Below are 17,824 nucleotides of genomic sequence, written 5' to 3'. Positions count from 1 at the left end.
ATATCAGTCTTTTTATACATATCAAAGCAACTATATCAACAATTACTACAATAAAATTATGTATAAATAATGCTCCTCATACGTGTCAGAGACATATGCACATTTTTGTATGTATGTGTTGTTGAAAAAAATAAGCAAAAGCATTTTGAATAACTATTTCAACATTTAAAGACTTGGGTATGATTTTGAAGGTACAAGCCAAATACCTTAGACACCACACTAGGTTTTGCATTCATTTCTGTTGGTAAGCATGGTAAGGGTAATAGAAGTGTTTTCGTGATGCCGTAAATATCTTTTGTGGGTACAGACCTTGAGATGATCGGTACATGCCATCAGTTTGTGTCTCCTTGTATTTTTATCGTCTGTAGCTTTCACTGTCACAGCTATCCCGTCTTGCATCTGTACTACCCACTGCTCGTATGTCTGGTTACCACGTGATGAAGGTATCTTTAGCTGTGGGTTGTGCGCTTGAAGCTTTTTCCATTCTATTATCAAAAACACATGATGATATTTATATCAGTTAACATCAGTAATAGAATATAAAATATACATTTTATGATTTATGCAAAGTACTGTACATGTACCGAACATGATTAAATGGAAGCCATGTGTGGTCATTTTACAAAGTAAGCCGGGCAAGTAAGCAAGCAACCTTTGACGGGATTTACCAATATTTCAAGTGGAACATTTGTGTTTGTTGTGCACTTTTAAGACAACAGGAACAGAGTCAATCGAAGGCCCCAAATTAAATCTTCGTCCGTGCCACGTTTATGGAAGCACAAGTGTATCATTTTGAGCAAAACCCAAGAATCGGTCGCTATACCCGGGTTTCGCCAGCCCATTCTTAGGTTTTGCTGCCCAAACTAAGGAATAGCCCAGCAAAACTCAAATCGGGTAGCAATTCTAGGGTTTTGCTGTCCATTCCTAAGAATGGGCAGCAATACTATGGTATAGCCCGGGGGTATAGCCCGAATCTTGGTTTAGCCAGGCAAAACTCAAATCCGGGTAGCTATTCTAAGGTTTTGAAGCCCATTCCTAGGAATAGCCCGCAAAACCAGGGTATAGCACCCGAATCTTAGGTTTAGCTCGGTAAAACTCAAATCGGGGAGCAATTTGATACACTTTTTAATTTTTAATTTTAGTTTTGAAGCTCATTCCTGGGAATAGCCAGCAAAACCCAAGAATGGGCTGTTGAAACCCAGGTATAGCGACCAATTCTTGGGTTTTGCTCCCCAAACCAAGGAATGGGTAGCAATACCACGGTTTGGCTCGCTAAACGATACACTTGTGCCGCTAAACCCAGGTTTTGGTGGCGAATCTAGGGTTTCGTGGCTAAACCCAAGAATGGGCAGCAAAACCACAGTTTTGCTCGATAATGATACACTTGTGCCGCTAAACCCCGGATTCGCAGCTGAAAAGAAGTTTTGCTCGTAAAACCGAAGGACTTCTAATTATGTCAATACGAGATACGGTAAATTTCCGCAAATGTCATTAATTAACTAACCTTGTTGTAGTGACATGAATGTTATGACGTTACCATGTGGACGGCCATGCCCAATTAAAAAGTGTATTAAAAAGCCATGCTTAGTAAATAAAAATAAAATTATGTTTTAACACATGAAGTGAATTGTTGGATTGTTTTCACGATATTGTTTTTAACATGTTCATCACTATATTCATGCCAAGACGGCCTGCTATTTATTTAAATTCCGTTCTTTCTTTCTTTCTTTCTTTCTTTCTTTCTTTCTTTCTTTCTTTCTTTCTTTCTTTCTTTCTTTCTTTACGTAAATAAATAAATAAATAAATAAATAAATACATAAATAAATAAATAAATAAATAAATATATAAATAAATGAAAATGAATGAATGAATGAATGAATGAATGAATGAATTATTTAATTAATTGATTAATTAATATCTGTGCCATAAAGGATTTAATACACCCCTCCCTATTTTCTAGTGTAAACAATATTTATTTTCAAAATAGGCCCTACACTTTTTGTGGCGCCCTCTACGGAGGGGCCACATATAGGCATGTACTTTGTGAAAAGCTTCTAATTTCAGTCTTGCTAGATTTACTCCTTAATTGTTTTGCTAAAATTATGCCCAGCTCAGAAATAAAACCACAATATGCTAGGATTTTATTTTATTATTGTTTTCTGATATGCACGGGATAAAATGATGTGTGTATATTCTTTGTTTAAAATACAAAATTAATGGACTTATAAAAACACCAAATAACCCGTGACCTTTGTATGGTTTAAACCAGTTTACCGCCTCTTAGAACCCGATAGACGGTGACATTTGACCATTCTAATTATGTATGTTTTGAACATGTTTGCACATGAACTAGTTGTTTACAGTGTGAAGAATCTACAACATGGTCATCTATCAGGGCACAGTTCTTTAACCCCAATACATTTGTGCATTCATTGAATGACCTTTGAAAATGTGAGTACAAAAACTCATACTTTGCAAATTAAGGTCAAATTTTGCACTATGATTGTTTAATTGAGGTTATTGATAATATAGTGATTGCACACAGTGCACCTAATCCTTAAACAAACACCAATTAATTATAGTTGACCAACACAACCACTGACCAAACATGAAATCACTAATGGTTTATGTGCTTGAATACAGCTCAGTATCTTTGTGGTGACTATCTCTGATAAAAAACAAAACATTAATTAACGAAAATCAACCCTGGTCAGCAGAGAAAGGAATAAATTTAGAAGACATGACTGTGTTGAAGGTCAGAAGTTTATTTGCAAAAATAATATTTATTGTAATATGCCTAACTGCTGGGATGGGTTCCTAGCAAGGTAAAGTGAAAGAAACCCCAATGGCTATTTGTCTGTTTAAAATAGAGTTCTATGGCCGACTTAAAGTCATAATTATGACGTAATTTTGTTATTTATTAATTAATTTTTAGCAGAATTAATAACATAAAAATGGGCTGTGCCCGTTTCATGAAGAATAACGATCGATCTTACCCTTGATTTAACAGGCCTGTCAATTTCTTGGTATTGTTTGATATGAAAGGAGGGTATGATTGTTTTGTATTAGTTTAAGTATTTCCTAGCCTCTCTTAGCCACATGGTTGGCTACAAAAGACACAGAGTAGCCTATACCTTATAAACTGGCATGAGTGCGCTGACCCCAAGTTTTCAACATTTCAGGATTGTTTCTGGACGGAGGTCGGGTGAAAAACGAAATTACGTTTACATGACTTTGTCGAAATTCGTCGTGTGACAAGAATGAGTGTATAGATGACTAGGGGGAAGCTTACTTATTTGTGTCTTCTAGTTATCCATCATATACCCTAGGCCCTGATAACGAAATTCAACAATATTCAATATCCAAAGCAATATCCTCACTACAACGGCCCCCAGAACTCCCACCCCACATAATCGCAAATTGACACGAAAGCTTCATTCCATGAAGCATTTCTCTCGTATTTGATCATCTTCTACACTACACTAAAAAAATCATTATAATACCAAATCTAATCACCATGGAATTCACCATATCCCGTCCAGCTCACATTGGGCGCCACATTCCTTTTTTAAAGGAATTTTTATTAATAGACTATTTTATTTTTACTTCAGCTCAATTTATCAGTTGTATTTTATAATTGTAATTAGATACGCTGTGCGTGTAAAAACATGATTTTAAATATTTGTATAATTAATAATTTAATTTTCTCTGAGGACTTGCAGTAAATTGTTTGATCTGATATTTGTTGGTGCGGTGGTGGTGCTATGAGGATGGTCGACGGATGATTCATGATGATGATGATGATTCATGATGATGATGATGATGATGATGATGATGATGATGATGACGATGGTGATGATGATGATAATTAATACACTAACGACAAAGAGGAACAAACATGCATGCATGCCTAACATGTCATAATATTTTGAACATAGAAAGGTCAAATGACCTCTTGTATCCTTGCAGAATATCACCGGGCATATCATGCTGTTCGACCGTATAAACAACGAATACCGTATCAAATTGCACCTGATTCAGTGTTTTCAGACCCGATTCAGGGTTTCCAAGCCCGATTCAAGGTTTCCATAGCTAAACCCTGGAATGGGGAGCGAAACTAGGGTTTTGCGGCTAAACCCTGGTTTTGCTCGCTATTCCTAGGAATAGCCAAAAACCATAGAATCGCTACCCGATTTGAGTTTTACCAAGCTAAACCTAAGATTCGGAGGCTATACCATGGTATTGCTAGCTATTCCTAGGAATGGGCTTTAAAACTCTAGAATTGCTCCCCGATTTGAGTTTCACCCTGCTAAACCTAGGATTCGGGGGCTATACCCTGGTTTCGCGGGCTATTCCTAGGAATGGGCTTCAAAACCTTAGAATAGCTACCCGGATTTGAGTTTTGCTTGGCTAAACCCAAGATTCGGAGGCTATACTATAGTATTGCTGCCCATTCTTAGGAATGGCCTGCAAAACCCTAGAATTGCTACCCGATTTGAGTTTTGGTGAGCTATTCCTTGGTTTGGGGAGCAAAACCCAAGAATGGGCTGGCGAAACCCGGGTATAGCGACCGATTCTAGGGTTTTGCTCAAAATGATACACTTATGCTTCCATACACGTTACTCCAATCAAATAGTGATTTTGCATTTTTTTTTGGAACTCGCATATGAATTACGTGTGCTATTTAGGTGTATGTCAAAATAAATCAAATCAATTATATAATTTTTTTAAAGTTTCAAATTGCCTGTTCACAATGCTGGTAAACCTACCTTCTGAGCACTCTACTACGTTTTCTATTTTCTCCATGATAATGTTAATCTCCTCAGCAAACCGATCATTAGGACGTCCCTTAACTTCACTGATTTCTGGAGAGAAGAAAACAGATACTCGGTTCTAAATACACTAACCGTTTTAATGACCTTTGTTAGTATTTTTATATCTAGACATCTACAATTCTGTATGTTTTTTTCTCAGGAAATTTCATCTCGTGTACAGGTATGTCTTTAATATGCCAGACACAACATATTCAACCACTATTTCGTCTACTGGAATCTTCCAGGGACACGCAAACTTCCGGTACTAAAACCACATGTATTCAAAAATTAATACCAAGTTAAGAACCACTTTGATGTCTTGGCTAGGTAATCTATAATATATTTTTGGAAAAATACCAATGTAATACTTGAAAGAGAAAAGTTACCTCTTTGGTTAAACTAGCACAATTTTATTTTTGGTATAAAATGCTTAAAATATGTACGTAGGCCAAACCTGTTCAATAGAATTAAGTATGAGCAGTCCAGATGATGTTGATTCTTTTTCACCCCCCCACCAAGATTTCTCTTGCGTGTTAACTATTAGCAAAGTCAACAAGCTTCATGGATTATTCTTAAACACTTGAGAACGTTCCTGCAATCTCATTGGTTCTTTACCCGTGTGATATTATTAGTTATCCCCTGTTTGTTCATGCAATACGAAAAATATCACGGGTTTTGAGGTCGTATCACACGAGGCCGCAGGCCGAGTGTGATACGACCTCAAAACCAGTGATATGTTTCGTATTGTATGAACAGACAGGGGTAACGAATTTATCATTCAGTAGACATGAATCTAACATAAATAAATAAATAAATAAATAAATAAATAAATAAATAAATAAATAAATAAATAAATAAATAATACCACAATCATAAAATTATCAAGTTATAGGCCTACTCCAAACTCTTCCATGCATGCTTTACAGTTTTCTGTCATGCAACTACCGCCAGGCCATGTAATACAGCGCGCCATTGCCAACGCGCGACGCACACTTAGCACGCGACGCGAGGTAGCGCGTAATTGCCGTCTCTACCGCATACGCGATCAGCACAGTGTACAATACAACGCGAGTATGCAGGCCCGTTAATTGCCGGTACTGATTAAGAGCTGAATAATACGGCTATATATTGTATATTTATGAACGCTGAACAATACAAAATTATATTATTTGGCTATTAACCAATGAAATGTCGTTATTCATGTCTACTGAATGATAAGACACGATATCACACGGGTCAGCGAGTGTACATCAACGCGATACGCGTGCTCGCTATTTGAACCAATCGGAGGCGCATAGCAACTACAGGACCGATCGATTTTAAGCCCTAGGTAGTTCCTTTTAAAATGTAGGATTTAATTTGATTAAAATTTTGTAATACTTATGATATTTCTATTTGAATTGAAGTGTTTAAGAATGAGAATAAAGGTATTGTTTTTAGCCGCTGGCGTAAAACAACTCGGTTTCGCCTCGTTGTTTTACTTAAAATAATGATGTCGCCCGTGTTATATGAGACGATAGATACACTCCAGGGGCTAAAACCAATACCTTTATTCTCTAAGTATAACCATAATAACTGCAATTCTTGTATTCAAAGCTATAATATATACTAACTCTCTGTTGGTATATATTGGTGCTGAGAAAGCTCTTCAAGGCAATCTTTACTATGGACTGTTGATATGACCTCTGCATCAAGATTGGCGCATAGTTGTAGGACCTTGCTCTCTGCTTGATAATCCGAATTTGCTTGGCCAACGTCTAAAGAGGCTGTCATACCAAGAATCTGAAAACAAGTGAAATTAATATTATCAATGTTATAAAAAAACAAAACGAAACTCATTCAATCATTAAAAATGGTCGATATTTCCATTATTCAATGCTCTTGTTGTTGTTGTTGTGTGATGTACCAGTGCACTCAATCGCTTTTGACCATCCTCTTGTTATGCATAGTCGTGCTAAAAGTCGATCGATAATGTTAAAATCAGCACTATTCTGAGACACGCCTTTTTTAGTAATGTTATATAAAAGGAGTGCTTGGATATACTTTTTGTTTTAAATCCGGTGTTAAAATTCAATATGAAATTACAGTAAGCCAAAGAATTTGTTGTGTTCACCCCTGTATATCCTAAATAAAGACAAATCTGTCAAAATCAATCAAGCAGCCAATACCTGTACTCCTGAGCTCTCATTTAAGACCTCATTTGTTGAAATTGGTTGAGAATTAAAGAAACGGTGATCTAAAACCTAATAAAGAAATGAAATCAAAAGTTGCACTCTTGTGTTTTAATCAATGAAAGCACGACGCTTGTTTTAACGTGCTAATCAATGGCGCTAGTTCTCTTGTTCGCGAAGGCTTTGTGTACAAATCAATAGGGCATGCAAGGAGCAAAATGCAACTTTTAAATTGCAACACCGAATTCCATCAGTGCAGTGCCTAATTTATTAACCGAATGAGACTTGCATAACAATAACCAATAAGCTCATTTCGGTCTTATACTTTCAATTTTACAGCAATAAAACGAGCCATACAATCTCAAAAACAGTGATAAAGAATGAATGATAAATAAACTGATTGACAAAGTTTTATGTTTTATCAATTTAATGTCTTCAGAAATATTATACTTTTGCTATTTCGCATTAAGAAAACAATGAGTTAGATTTGCAGGTGAACAATGTACTTTTTACCTGAGGTCTTGGGTGTTTGGAACTCAGTTTCATATCTCGGTAGTCAGCCATAATCTTGTTATATGGGGTGTTTCCCTGCATATGATAGAAAGGGAACAACACATATCACTGTTTAGAACAACTTAATTGTCCATTAGTCCATGGACATAAATTGTACATTAGTGCCTTGAACGATAGGCCTTCTGATTTTTCAACAAAAACTAAAAAGAAAATTATAAGTTGTTTTTTATCAGTCGTATTTTTTATCATCTTCTGCTGCTGCTGCTGCTGCAGTTTAATACATTAATACATAAAGTGGTCATTCGCGAATTGGATGACAATAGCAACATTTAAATCCCAATAAGATGTTACAAGTACCATGCATTGAAATATGCAACGTGCCTCATTTTTGTAAGGCAAGAGACTTATCTGTTATAAGATAAGGCAAATGAAGACATCTTGTTGCTAAACGATGCTTGAAACATATACACCGAGCTATAAGCTTTAATATTAATGTTAGTGTATAAGATTAATCCTAAGTACTTTTGTAATGCTATATCGTACTTGGCAGTTATGGCATTCATCAAGTATCAGCAGTCCAATTTGTGATAATGCCACGGTATGGTCCTGTAGTCCATTGAGTAAGTCCATTGCCGTCATAACCAACACCGATTTGGCTTCTAATATTGGTTTCAAAGGACCGTGTACTGATTCACCACTCAGACCAATTACGGCATTGCTAGCCATGTAGTTCATGAAAAGTTCACTTTGCTGTTCCACCAGAACACGCTGAAGAAAAAAAACAACATTAAAAATGTCCAAGAATACCATGAATACGCACCGTGATATTTGGCTAACAAGAACAGGGCTCAAGTTCTTGTCAAAGATGATGTTTCGAATGAAAAACGTGATTGCGATCATATCCAGATTCCGCAATTGTATTGTCCCATAATATATTTCAATAAATGTATGATTATTACTCACGACTACAGAATAAATAAACATGCAAAATGAAATTAAGTATTACACCATTGAAATACAGTTATAGAAATACTGCAAAAACAAGAATTAACAATATCCGGACATACACTTCTAGTGCCCGTTTCTATTCATCGTTATGTATTCTTCTCCCGTGCATTATTTTCGCGAACTACCCTTCATAGCCCAAATTATATAAAACTGCACGCTAAACAATGCATTATCTAAAACCCGCACGCTAAACAATAGATTCTAGATAATACGTGCACGCTCAAATACTAGAAATACTACTTTCACATAACTATATGGTAGAGTTAGGTGGCGCTTTCGACACAGAGGTCACATAACTATATAACTGTCTGTTCGATATATATACCATCAAAAAAGTACGAATATACATTCTGTGGTGTTAAAATGGTATAGTTACAAACGGTGTTCTATTTTGCAAATATCATTGTCATAAATTATGATTAATGACCTCAAATAAATCAAACATCAAATGAGAATAATCGAGCTTCTATTAATTAAAAAAGGGCCAAAAACAGGTGGATCATAATTATACAAGATGACACCATTGCAAAATATTCAGCATTTTACAAATGAAATACATGTAGGCATATCTCTAAAATAACATGGCCGGGCCCGGGAAATACACACTAGCGCATAATATCATGATCATGCTTTATAATACTGAACAAATTGTAAAATCCCAATGTCGTGTTTTTTAATATAAGTAGATTTTAAAGTTCAAACTATCATGACTATAGAGCTATAAAGTCTAGTTGATATTGATATGTTTTTTCTGTCATCTCAATTCACCGTAGTACTAGTCGGACATCTAAATCGATCGTTTCCAGGTGAACTGGTTCAGTGCTCTCTGTGTTCGGTTCGAAACCACGATATTAAATGATCACAACATAAAGTCAATTGGTTACTAACCATGCGTGAATAAGTTACTAAAGTATGACGTATGGCGCAATCGATACCATTGATAGCTAAATTATACAGGGATTGATTTTCTTTACCAGTTAAATGCTACCTAGCTGGTCAATGGCCTGACGGTGTTTTTAAAATGTAAGATATTGTCCCTAATATTAAAACTAATAATGAATGCAGCAATTAATATTGCCTATTGTTCTAATACACTCAAAGTGTATGACGGATAATGTACTCGTGCAAATGCATTCGTCAAGATTATTGCACTTGCCATGGAGTTATTGCATTTAGCTCTCGAGCCTATCGGCTCTCGAGCTAAATGCAATAACTCCACGGCGCGTGCGATTATCTTGACGAATGCATTGCACTCAGTTCATTATCCTTATCATAATTGATCTATTCGATTTGTAAACATGTGTAAAATCATATTCGCTGGCCTGTATTTCACGTATATGTTTAGGTTTTGAAAAATGTAATTACTATTTAATATCTTAAATAATAGTAAACAATATAACTTTATTATAAAACTAGTCTTTGTCAAAGACCCTCGAGATCTATACCGGGGGTAATAGAGGCGAAGTCAACCGTAGCGCAGAAGGCGCGACAGTAGTGCGAACCCCGGGGTGTGAAGCGCCGACATGAGCGGCTTTAGCTCCCACTCTGGCAGGGCTACGAAATCACCGGTATCGTGGTACCGGCGTTCCCAGAAAAAAAAAATCAGAGTCGCAGAAAAAAATTCCAATTATAAAAAGGCGAAGGGCACAGAGGGTACCTGCTTTCAGTAAAAACCCAGTCTTAAAACTTAAAACTAGCTTTATAGAATTAGGAATTCTTCCGCTGAGAATTTCTAAATTATGAATTAGAATAGCCTTATTAGTTCAAACCTTATCTTGGTTTCTTTAAAAGAAATATTTATATATAACCAATTATTCTTTTGGTCCAGGATACTTAAAACTATAAATATCCAACAAAAAGATTTTACCAATCTTAATTATCTTTTTGTAAAGTTTTGGTGGCTCTGAAAAGAGCCGTTCATTCTTTGGTTTAGGGAACCGTAACTGTCTCTTGTTAGAAACTATAAAATTTTATTAAGTTAGCTACTTACCAGTCGTGAAATATTTTCTGCGAACTCGCAATGGTAAATAAAACTAAAGGCCAGTGACAGGAACATGAGGAATGAATATGTAAACAAAGTAAAACAGATAACGTGTGTTGATTTTATTTGCGTATGACTCGATTCACTGTAGTCTCTAACGCTGCTGCGTCAACATGAACTCCAAACCAGACTATCGTACACACCGCTGGGATCCCAGAAAGTAACATGCGGTAGAGCGTAACTGAGATTCCCCCGAAAAGCAGGTTTTTCAACATGCGGCAAAGCCTAACTGGGATTCGTTCCCCAGAAAAGCAGGTTTTTCATTGACTGTCGGAAGGTAAGTTCCCCGTGGTAGAAATTTTAGTCTTTCATTACGTCTTCGAATTGTCATATTGTTGGCTCCGACAGCACAACGGCTGATGTGTTCATATTGTTTTGGAAAAACTGCAACTGTTCATATCTTTGGAACTAAATTAATGTTCAATTTCGATGGGGTTCTCTGCAAAATGTAGCTTTACAAATGATTGATGGAATCATATAGAAAACTGAAAATTAAATATGCCCGACTTCAGATTGATTTTGCTTGATCACACCACATATAAATGGTCACTCAACTTAAGTAAATCATAGTTCAAATGTATTATCTGAACATTTTTACCCACAATGTGACATAAATGTTGTCAAAAAGTAAACGAAAGTGAACTGCAAAAAAGAGAATACGAGTTTTGTAGCTTTTATAGTTTTTATTTACATGAAAATAGTCACTCATTGGGATGGTCAACCAATTCATTCAATTTTTAATATTTCAATTAATAGTACTGTAACAAACACCAATACTTAATATTTTATAACAGGAGCTAACTGTTTAAGGAATTGAAAATGTAAATAGTCTCCACTCTTCAGACTGCTGATTTCTGCCCATAAAAAATCCACTAACCCCTGCCTGGACGGCGCTGGGGCTTCGCCCCTGGACCCCACCTGTTCAATATTTGTTCATACTCGCGCTCCGGCTCCTCGCTCGCAGAAAATATTTCAAACAACAGTTCACGTTCCCAGAAAGGAAATTATTTTTCGCTGCCCTGCACTCTGGCCCACTCTAGTTTTCGTGAGTGAGTGATAAATGGTCTTATTGGTCTGTAACAAAGACTATGTGTAACAGACAAACAGGAAGAAGCTTTCGGTAGGTGGACTGTCAACGGATTCGTGATGCAATCGGACTCTATAATATAAGCGCTGGATCTTCTAACAAATTACCAGCCTTTGTGAACGTGTAATTATCTTTTATATAAATGACAAGTGGCTTTAGACAAATATTGAAACAGTACTATACCTTATTTACCAAAAAGACGACTTTGCGTGGTAAAGCTCCACCGCTTGCTCTTCCTGTGTTCCTAGGGGAATCCAGGAAATCCAAAGCGACTTTGAGGGCTACGATGGTCTTACCGGATCCAGTAGGTGCCACGATAATGGTATTTTTGCTACCATTGGGTCCGGGTAGCGCTGGTTTGGCGAGTTCCAGTTGGTAGCTGCGTAGTTCTAGCTCCTTTTGTGACAGAGGAGACATATTTAATGCGTCGCTATCATTTTTATGTTGAGATCCCTGTCTAATTAACTCTTCAATATTTCTTCTTGATTCTCTGGCACCTGATCCATCTTGCTTCCCCTCTATCGCATCTGCTAAACTGTTGTTGTTTATTTTTCGTAATGCATGTATAACATCATGATACCAGTCATCCTTTTTCACTAATTCCATTGCCAAACGAAATGCAGCATGACGGGCACCTTCTCTGTCATGCCAATAAAGCACTTCTTCCTGAAATTGATATCACACATTTTTATAATACAGGTAACAAAAACTAGCAGGGGCCATTACTTTTAGGCATAAATGCTATTTACTTAATTGTATTGGTCGGTTGTCTAAAGTAGTCCTAAAATAGCTTGGACCACTTTCGTTTCTTTGTGTACCAAAAGTCACTGAACTTAGCTGAATCATGAGCCATCTGGGCGGTGCTCGTAGGTAATTTTTTCCAGAAAAAATACTATACAAACGTTGCTATGCGAGCCCTTAATGTGAATATAATTCAAGATCTACTATCATAAAATAGTCTTAAAAAGTCTCGAGCCTCCCTCCAAAACCTTTGCAATTTTAGATTCCCCTTGTCACGGATAGCTGGCTAATGTCAGGGCTCAAACATGTTAAAATATAACTTACCTCTAATGATTTGGTCAAACATGTCAAGTATTGAATTAACTCTTTTGGATTTACTTCCTCCATAAAGCGGATACGGCAATCCTCAAAGCGTTTCCTCCTTGTCTCCTCCTCCATTTCAGGGAATCAAGTTGATGTTGGTCCTATTCGAATATGCAGACCTGCAAATGATAAATCATAATACATTGTAAGACATTAATTCAAATATTTTTACACCTTTTCTTCTAGATAAAAACTAACACCCAAAGTTATTACGTAACATGTAAGACATGAAATTTAGAATAACTATTAAAGATACCATCCGCATCTTAATAGTAACCATAAACCCGAGGTGTTCTCAACGATTTTCTGGAAACCCATGCTAAATCTAATATTTTCATTTTTGCTCTCTGATCACTGAAATAGGATTGAAACATGAAAGAATTATTATTTATATTTAAGAAATAGGACGTAATCCGCGAAATGGCTGACCGGAAATGATGCTAGCCACTATTAACCAAAGAACGTCAAATTTGCTTGATATTTGATAATGAAATTTGGAGATTGTGATTAAAATACAATGTACCTTACAATTAAAGATATTGCTTAATTAGAAGACGCATGACAATTAAAGATATTTCTTAATTAGAAGACACATTTAAATCATCATCATCATCACCATCAAGCTGCTTATCATCATTATCCCCACCATCCTCGGCGTCGATATCACCAATGTCAATATACTTTACATGTATGGATTAATCGATATGAACTTGTACTTCATAGCAGCACTGATTGATGACCACCACCGTATTAATTGATAATTAAGCCACATAAATACATGCATGTATGAGGAACTATGGGTGTAGATCACCAATGAAAGCAATATATAGAAAGACGTCCACAAATGACAAATTTAAATGAAAATATACACTCCTCAAAAGAATCAGCATTTTTGAAAACATTGAATATGTGACGTGTCATGTCAAAAGGAGACACTTTTGGGCAGGTTATCAATTTTGATGTTTTGACATATCTTAAATAAAGAGATAATTTGCTCCACAACGCCGTTTTCTCCAATGAAATCGGACATTCCTAAGCGAAGATATTGAGTTCGTAAGTTATGGTATTATAAAATTGGAAATTGAGATATCGGCCTTTAAAAATATTATTGACAATGTTGAGAGTAGGAATTACCTTGAAAAATGTCTCAAAAATACAAGATGCCAATTATATTCCGGTCTGAAACTATCAGACAATATTTTAAACATTAATAGCATCACAAATTCGCAACAAACCCAAATTATGAAAAAATCATCTCCGGGCAGATTTTTGGCTATATCTCCATTTACGATCCTGCCCAAAAGTGTCTCCTTTTGACATGACACGTCACATATGATGATTGATAATTGTGCTTGATCTTTCATTACATAACTTGTTCCCTAAGTTGTGAACAAAATTCACTCATTAATTTCAATATCCGCTATCACCCACATCTTGAGGAAAGGGGGAAAATAAAGGATATAATTTTGATTTTGAAGCCATTTTTCAAATTTCACCATGATCAAGGTCAAGTCACATATTGAGATGGGTTTGTGTATATGATGTGTGTTTGGGTGTCACATTAGTGGGTATAAGATGCCCTCAATATATCCACGGGGTGGGGGAAAGTCATTAATGTAACCACACAAAAGATGATCTCCTGGCCCCATCCTCACATATTTGAGGGTAGGGGTCATAATTGAAGCTAATCGAGCTCCCTTTATAATGCAACGTAATACATAAATTAATACTCTATATGTTCTTTCGTTCTGTACTATTCAATAAGACCCCTACCCTTGGGAAAACGAGGAGGGGGCCGGGTGGTCATCTTTTGTACAGTTACATTAATGACTTTCCCCACCCCCGGGGATACATTGAGGGCATCTTATACCCACTAATGTGATGTAAATACCCACACACACGTCACATACACAAACCCACCCCAATATGTGACTTGATCTTGACCGTGGTGACGTTTAAAAACTGACATACTGCAGTTACTGTCCGTTTTCCTATACACAATACACAGTGCTCTCACCATTGACGCGTGACCTCTACAAACAGTGTATGTTATAGGTATATGAGCATTGCCTAGTTAACATCACTGTGTGAAAAATAACCGGCCAATATCTTAACTATTCTCCAAACTTCTAGCAAATATATTTCTCTAACATGACCTAAAGTTACAGCTAGGTTAGCTGTTCAGAAGGGGTCGCACTTTCGTAGAATATGAGTGAGGGCAAAGCATAGCTAGCTCATAGCTAGCCAACTCCCCGTGTTAATTGAATGGAGATTTGACCGAAAATATTGAGCTATATTGGTAACGGACCGCTCCGTTCTGAAGGATGCCACAAAAAAACGGTACAAGCTACATTTAAACTATTCTAAATAGGTTCTAGAAAATATAGTTTTGTAACATGTCCTAAATTTTTAGCTAATTTAGATGTTTGGAGAGGGTCGCACTTTTGTGTTTTAGGAAGGATATGTAAACGACAGATAACACCAAAAATATTAAGAAATTATTTCCAAACCGTGTTAATTCAACAATCATTATGTTGCTCATTTTGAAGAATGCTGGTTAACAAAAAGCACGTATTGTCTCATTTCGTGAACAAAGGTACACATACCATTGTTTCCTTTCGTTTCCTTTATAATCGGTTACCCAACTGAAGCTATAATACCAGCTTTATTGCGATGTCGCACATGTAAAACAGACACTTGTGCACAACCAGAGAAGATCTGATTTAATCAGTTGAGCTGCTTCAATGAGTGTTATCTTGGTTTAATAGCGTTTAATGGGGTTTAAGTCCTGCAAAGGTCGAGATGAATTCTACTGTAGACATGACTGCATCATGACTTAAAAATCGTTTTTGTTTTGGCCTCCATTTTCCTCCCTTCCCTCACGATGTGGGTGATGGCGAATACTTGCAATGAGTGAATTTTGTCTGCAGCTTAGGGAACAAGTGATGTAATGAAAGATAAAGCACAATTATCAATAATATTATCATCATATCCTATGTTTTCAAAAATGCTGATTATATTTAACTGATCCCTTATTCTTTTGAGGAGTGTAATATCATATGAGGGTTTCCATAATGTTGATTGGCCCCCATGTGTACAAATTATATATTGACGAATATCACCAATGTCACTATAGTGTACATGTAAACGATTGCGAATGGGAAATAATATTGACAGTAATAGAAGTGATGCTAATGATTCAATTCTTAGATAAATTAAACTATGACATTTTGTTTGGTCTGTTTTGGTTTTGCTTGCGTCTTATAACAAGCTATAATACTAAGAATAATATTCAATAATAATATTCAATAACTGCTTGTTTGTTCGCTTGCTTGCTTGATTGATTCAGTCATGGAGATGTGATATATGATTAGTTCAAAATAAATAATCAAGTAGGTAAGGAAATAGACAAATAAATACACGCATGTATGATGAACTATGGATGTAGATCACCAATGAAAGCAACAGATAGCAAGTGTCGTCCACAAATGACAAATTAAAATGATAATATAATTAGGTCCGTACGCAGGTGGGGGGGGGGGGGTGCGACCGTGCCTCAGCAAATTTGCAAAAATATACAAAAAGTCCCATTTTTTCAGAATTTGCGAGCGCAGCGAGCAAAAAAGTCAGGTTTTTACGCTTTTTTGGTCAAAAAAGGTCCACATTTGGGAAAGAAAGTCCACTTTTCACAAAATTGCCCCCTTGGAAAAAAAGTCCACTTTTTCAAAATCAGCACCCCCCCCAAAAAAAATCCTGCGAACGGGCCTGAATATAATATCATTTTTGTCGATTGGCCCCCATGTGTATATATTATATATTGACGAATATCACCAATGTCACTATATTTTACATGTATGGATTAATCGATATGAACTTGTACTTCATAGCAGCGCTGATTGATGACCACCACCGTATTAATTGATAATTAAGCCACATAAATACATGCATGTATGAGGAACTATGGTATGGGACGGGTGTAGATCACCAATGAAAGCAACATACGGTAAATCGACCATAAATGACAAATTAAAATGAGAATATGGGAATATCATATGATCACATGATTTCCATCATGTCGATTGGCCTCCATGTGTATACATATACATAATTGACGAATACAAGGGTATAAAGATAGATTCATATTTTACATGTATTTTATCAATAACGATATAATAAATAATTGCAAATAGTACGTACATCGCGCGGTACATGGCGGGCTATATTTCTATCCCTATGTTGGTTGAGTCAGCAACAGCAATATATCCATACCGACATTATGTATATAACATTAGGCTAATGTACACAAAATTATTGTAATAATACTTCCTTTAAGCTCCTTTATTTCGACTTCGACTTCCTGTAACCCCACGTGACGTCTGTAATATCATAAAAAATCGCGTTGCAGTCACGCAAAAAAAAGTGTTCCTAGAATCAAATTCCAATGCCCTGTTGACCTCACCTAAGTATAGTCCCCGGGAAACGGATTGTCATCACACAGTGTACATACACCACATGGTTTTATATAGCATAAGATTCGTGTTTTTGTGCTATTTAAGACAATGTATATTTTTGCTGCGAATAAATTTTACTTTCAAAATAGACTTACGAATTATGATTTTAAATATAAAAACACCTATTGGAAATTTCCCAATGCATCAATAAGTTATAAGCTGTTATAAATCCGTTTAGCAATAATAAAACACATCAGGGACTGTAAAATAACTATGAAATTGGGAGTGGATGGAATATTTTTTTGGGAGCCATTCTAAAAGCTTCTAAAGGAGGCAAGCAATTTTCGGCACACATTAAATGGGGGCACCTTTTAAATAAAACGCTATCTTTCAAATATAATATAGAATGGTAAAAATCCCGAAGTACACATTCTAAATTGCAATACAAATACTATTTGGCACATTCAGTCTTATATCTATACATATTTTTTTAACTGCTCTAGCTACGTTCAAATAATGCTATGCATAATTATCATATAGACCATTTAAGGTTAATGTATCGGTTTCCCACAAATTTGACTTTTGCAAAAGCGGTGCACTGATATTTTTTGGCAAGCTAGGGGAGGGTGGCAGGC

General features: G+C 36.1%; 1 protein-coding gene across 1 annotated transcript in view; it reads right to left on the bottom strand.

Annotated features, from left to right (window-relative positions):
• Positions 1–17,125, bottom strand: part of LOC140147971 (uncharacterized) — a 71,484-nt gene extending 54,359 nt beyond the window's left edge. Inside the window, exons 1-8 of the mRNA XM_072169787.1 lie at positions 16,936–17,125; positions 12,700–12,857; positions 11,818–12,300; positions 8,042–8,266; positions 7,499–7,573; positions 6,428–6,596; positions 4,770–4,865; positions 310–485 (exon numbers count right to left, since the gene is read on the bottom strand). Of these exons, the coding sequence (XP_072025888.1) occupies positions 310–485; positions 4,770–4,865; positions 6,428–6,596; positions 7,499–7,573; positions 8,042–8,266; positions 11,818–12,300; positions 12,700–12,813 (1,338 nt within the window). The 5' untranslated portion in view covers positions 12,814–12,857; positions 16,936–17,125. The remainder of the gene's footprint in view (positions 1–309; positions 486–4,769; positions 4,866–6,427; positions 6,597–7,498; positions 7,574–8,041; positions 8,267–11,817; positions 12,301–12,699; positions 12,858–16,935) is intronic.
• Between the last annotated feature and the right edge of the window lie 699 nt (positions 17,126–17,824).

The sequence above is a fragment of the Amphiura filiformis genome, chromosome 3, assembly GCF_039555335.1.
Source record: "Amphiura filiformis chromosome 3, Afil_fr2py, whole genome shotgun sequence".
NCBI lineage: Eukaryota > Metazoa > Echinodermata > Ophiuroidea > Amphilepidida > Amphiuridae > Amphiura > Amphiura filiformis.
This window is presented reverse-complemented; position numbering and strand designations above follow the sequence as displayed.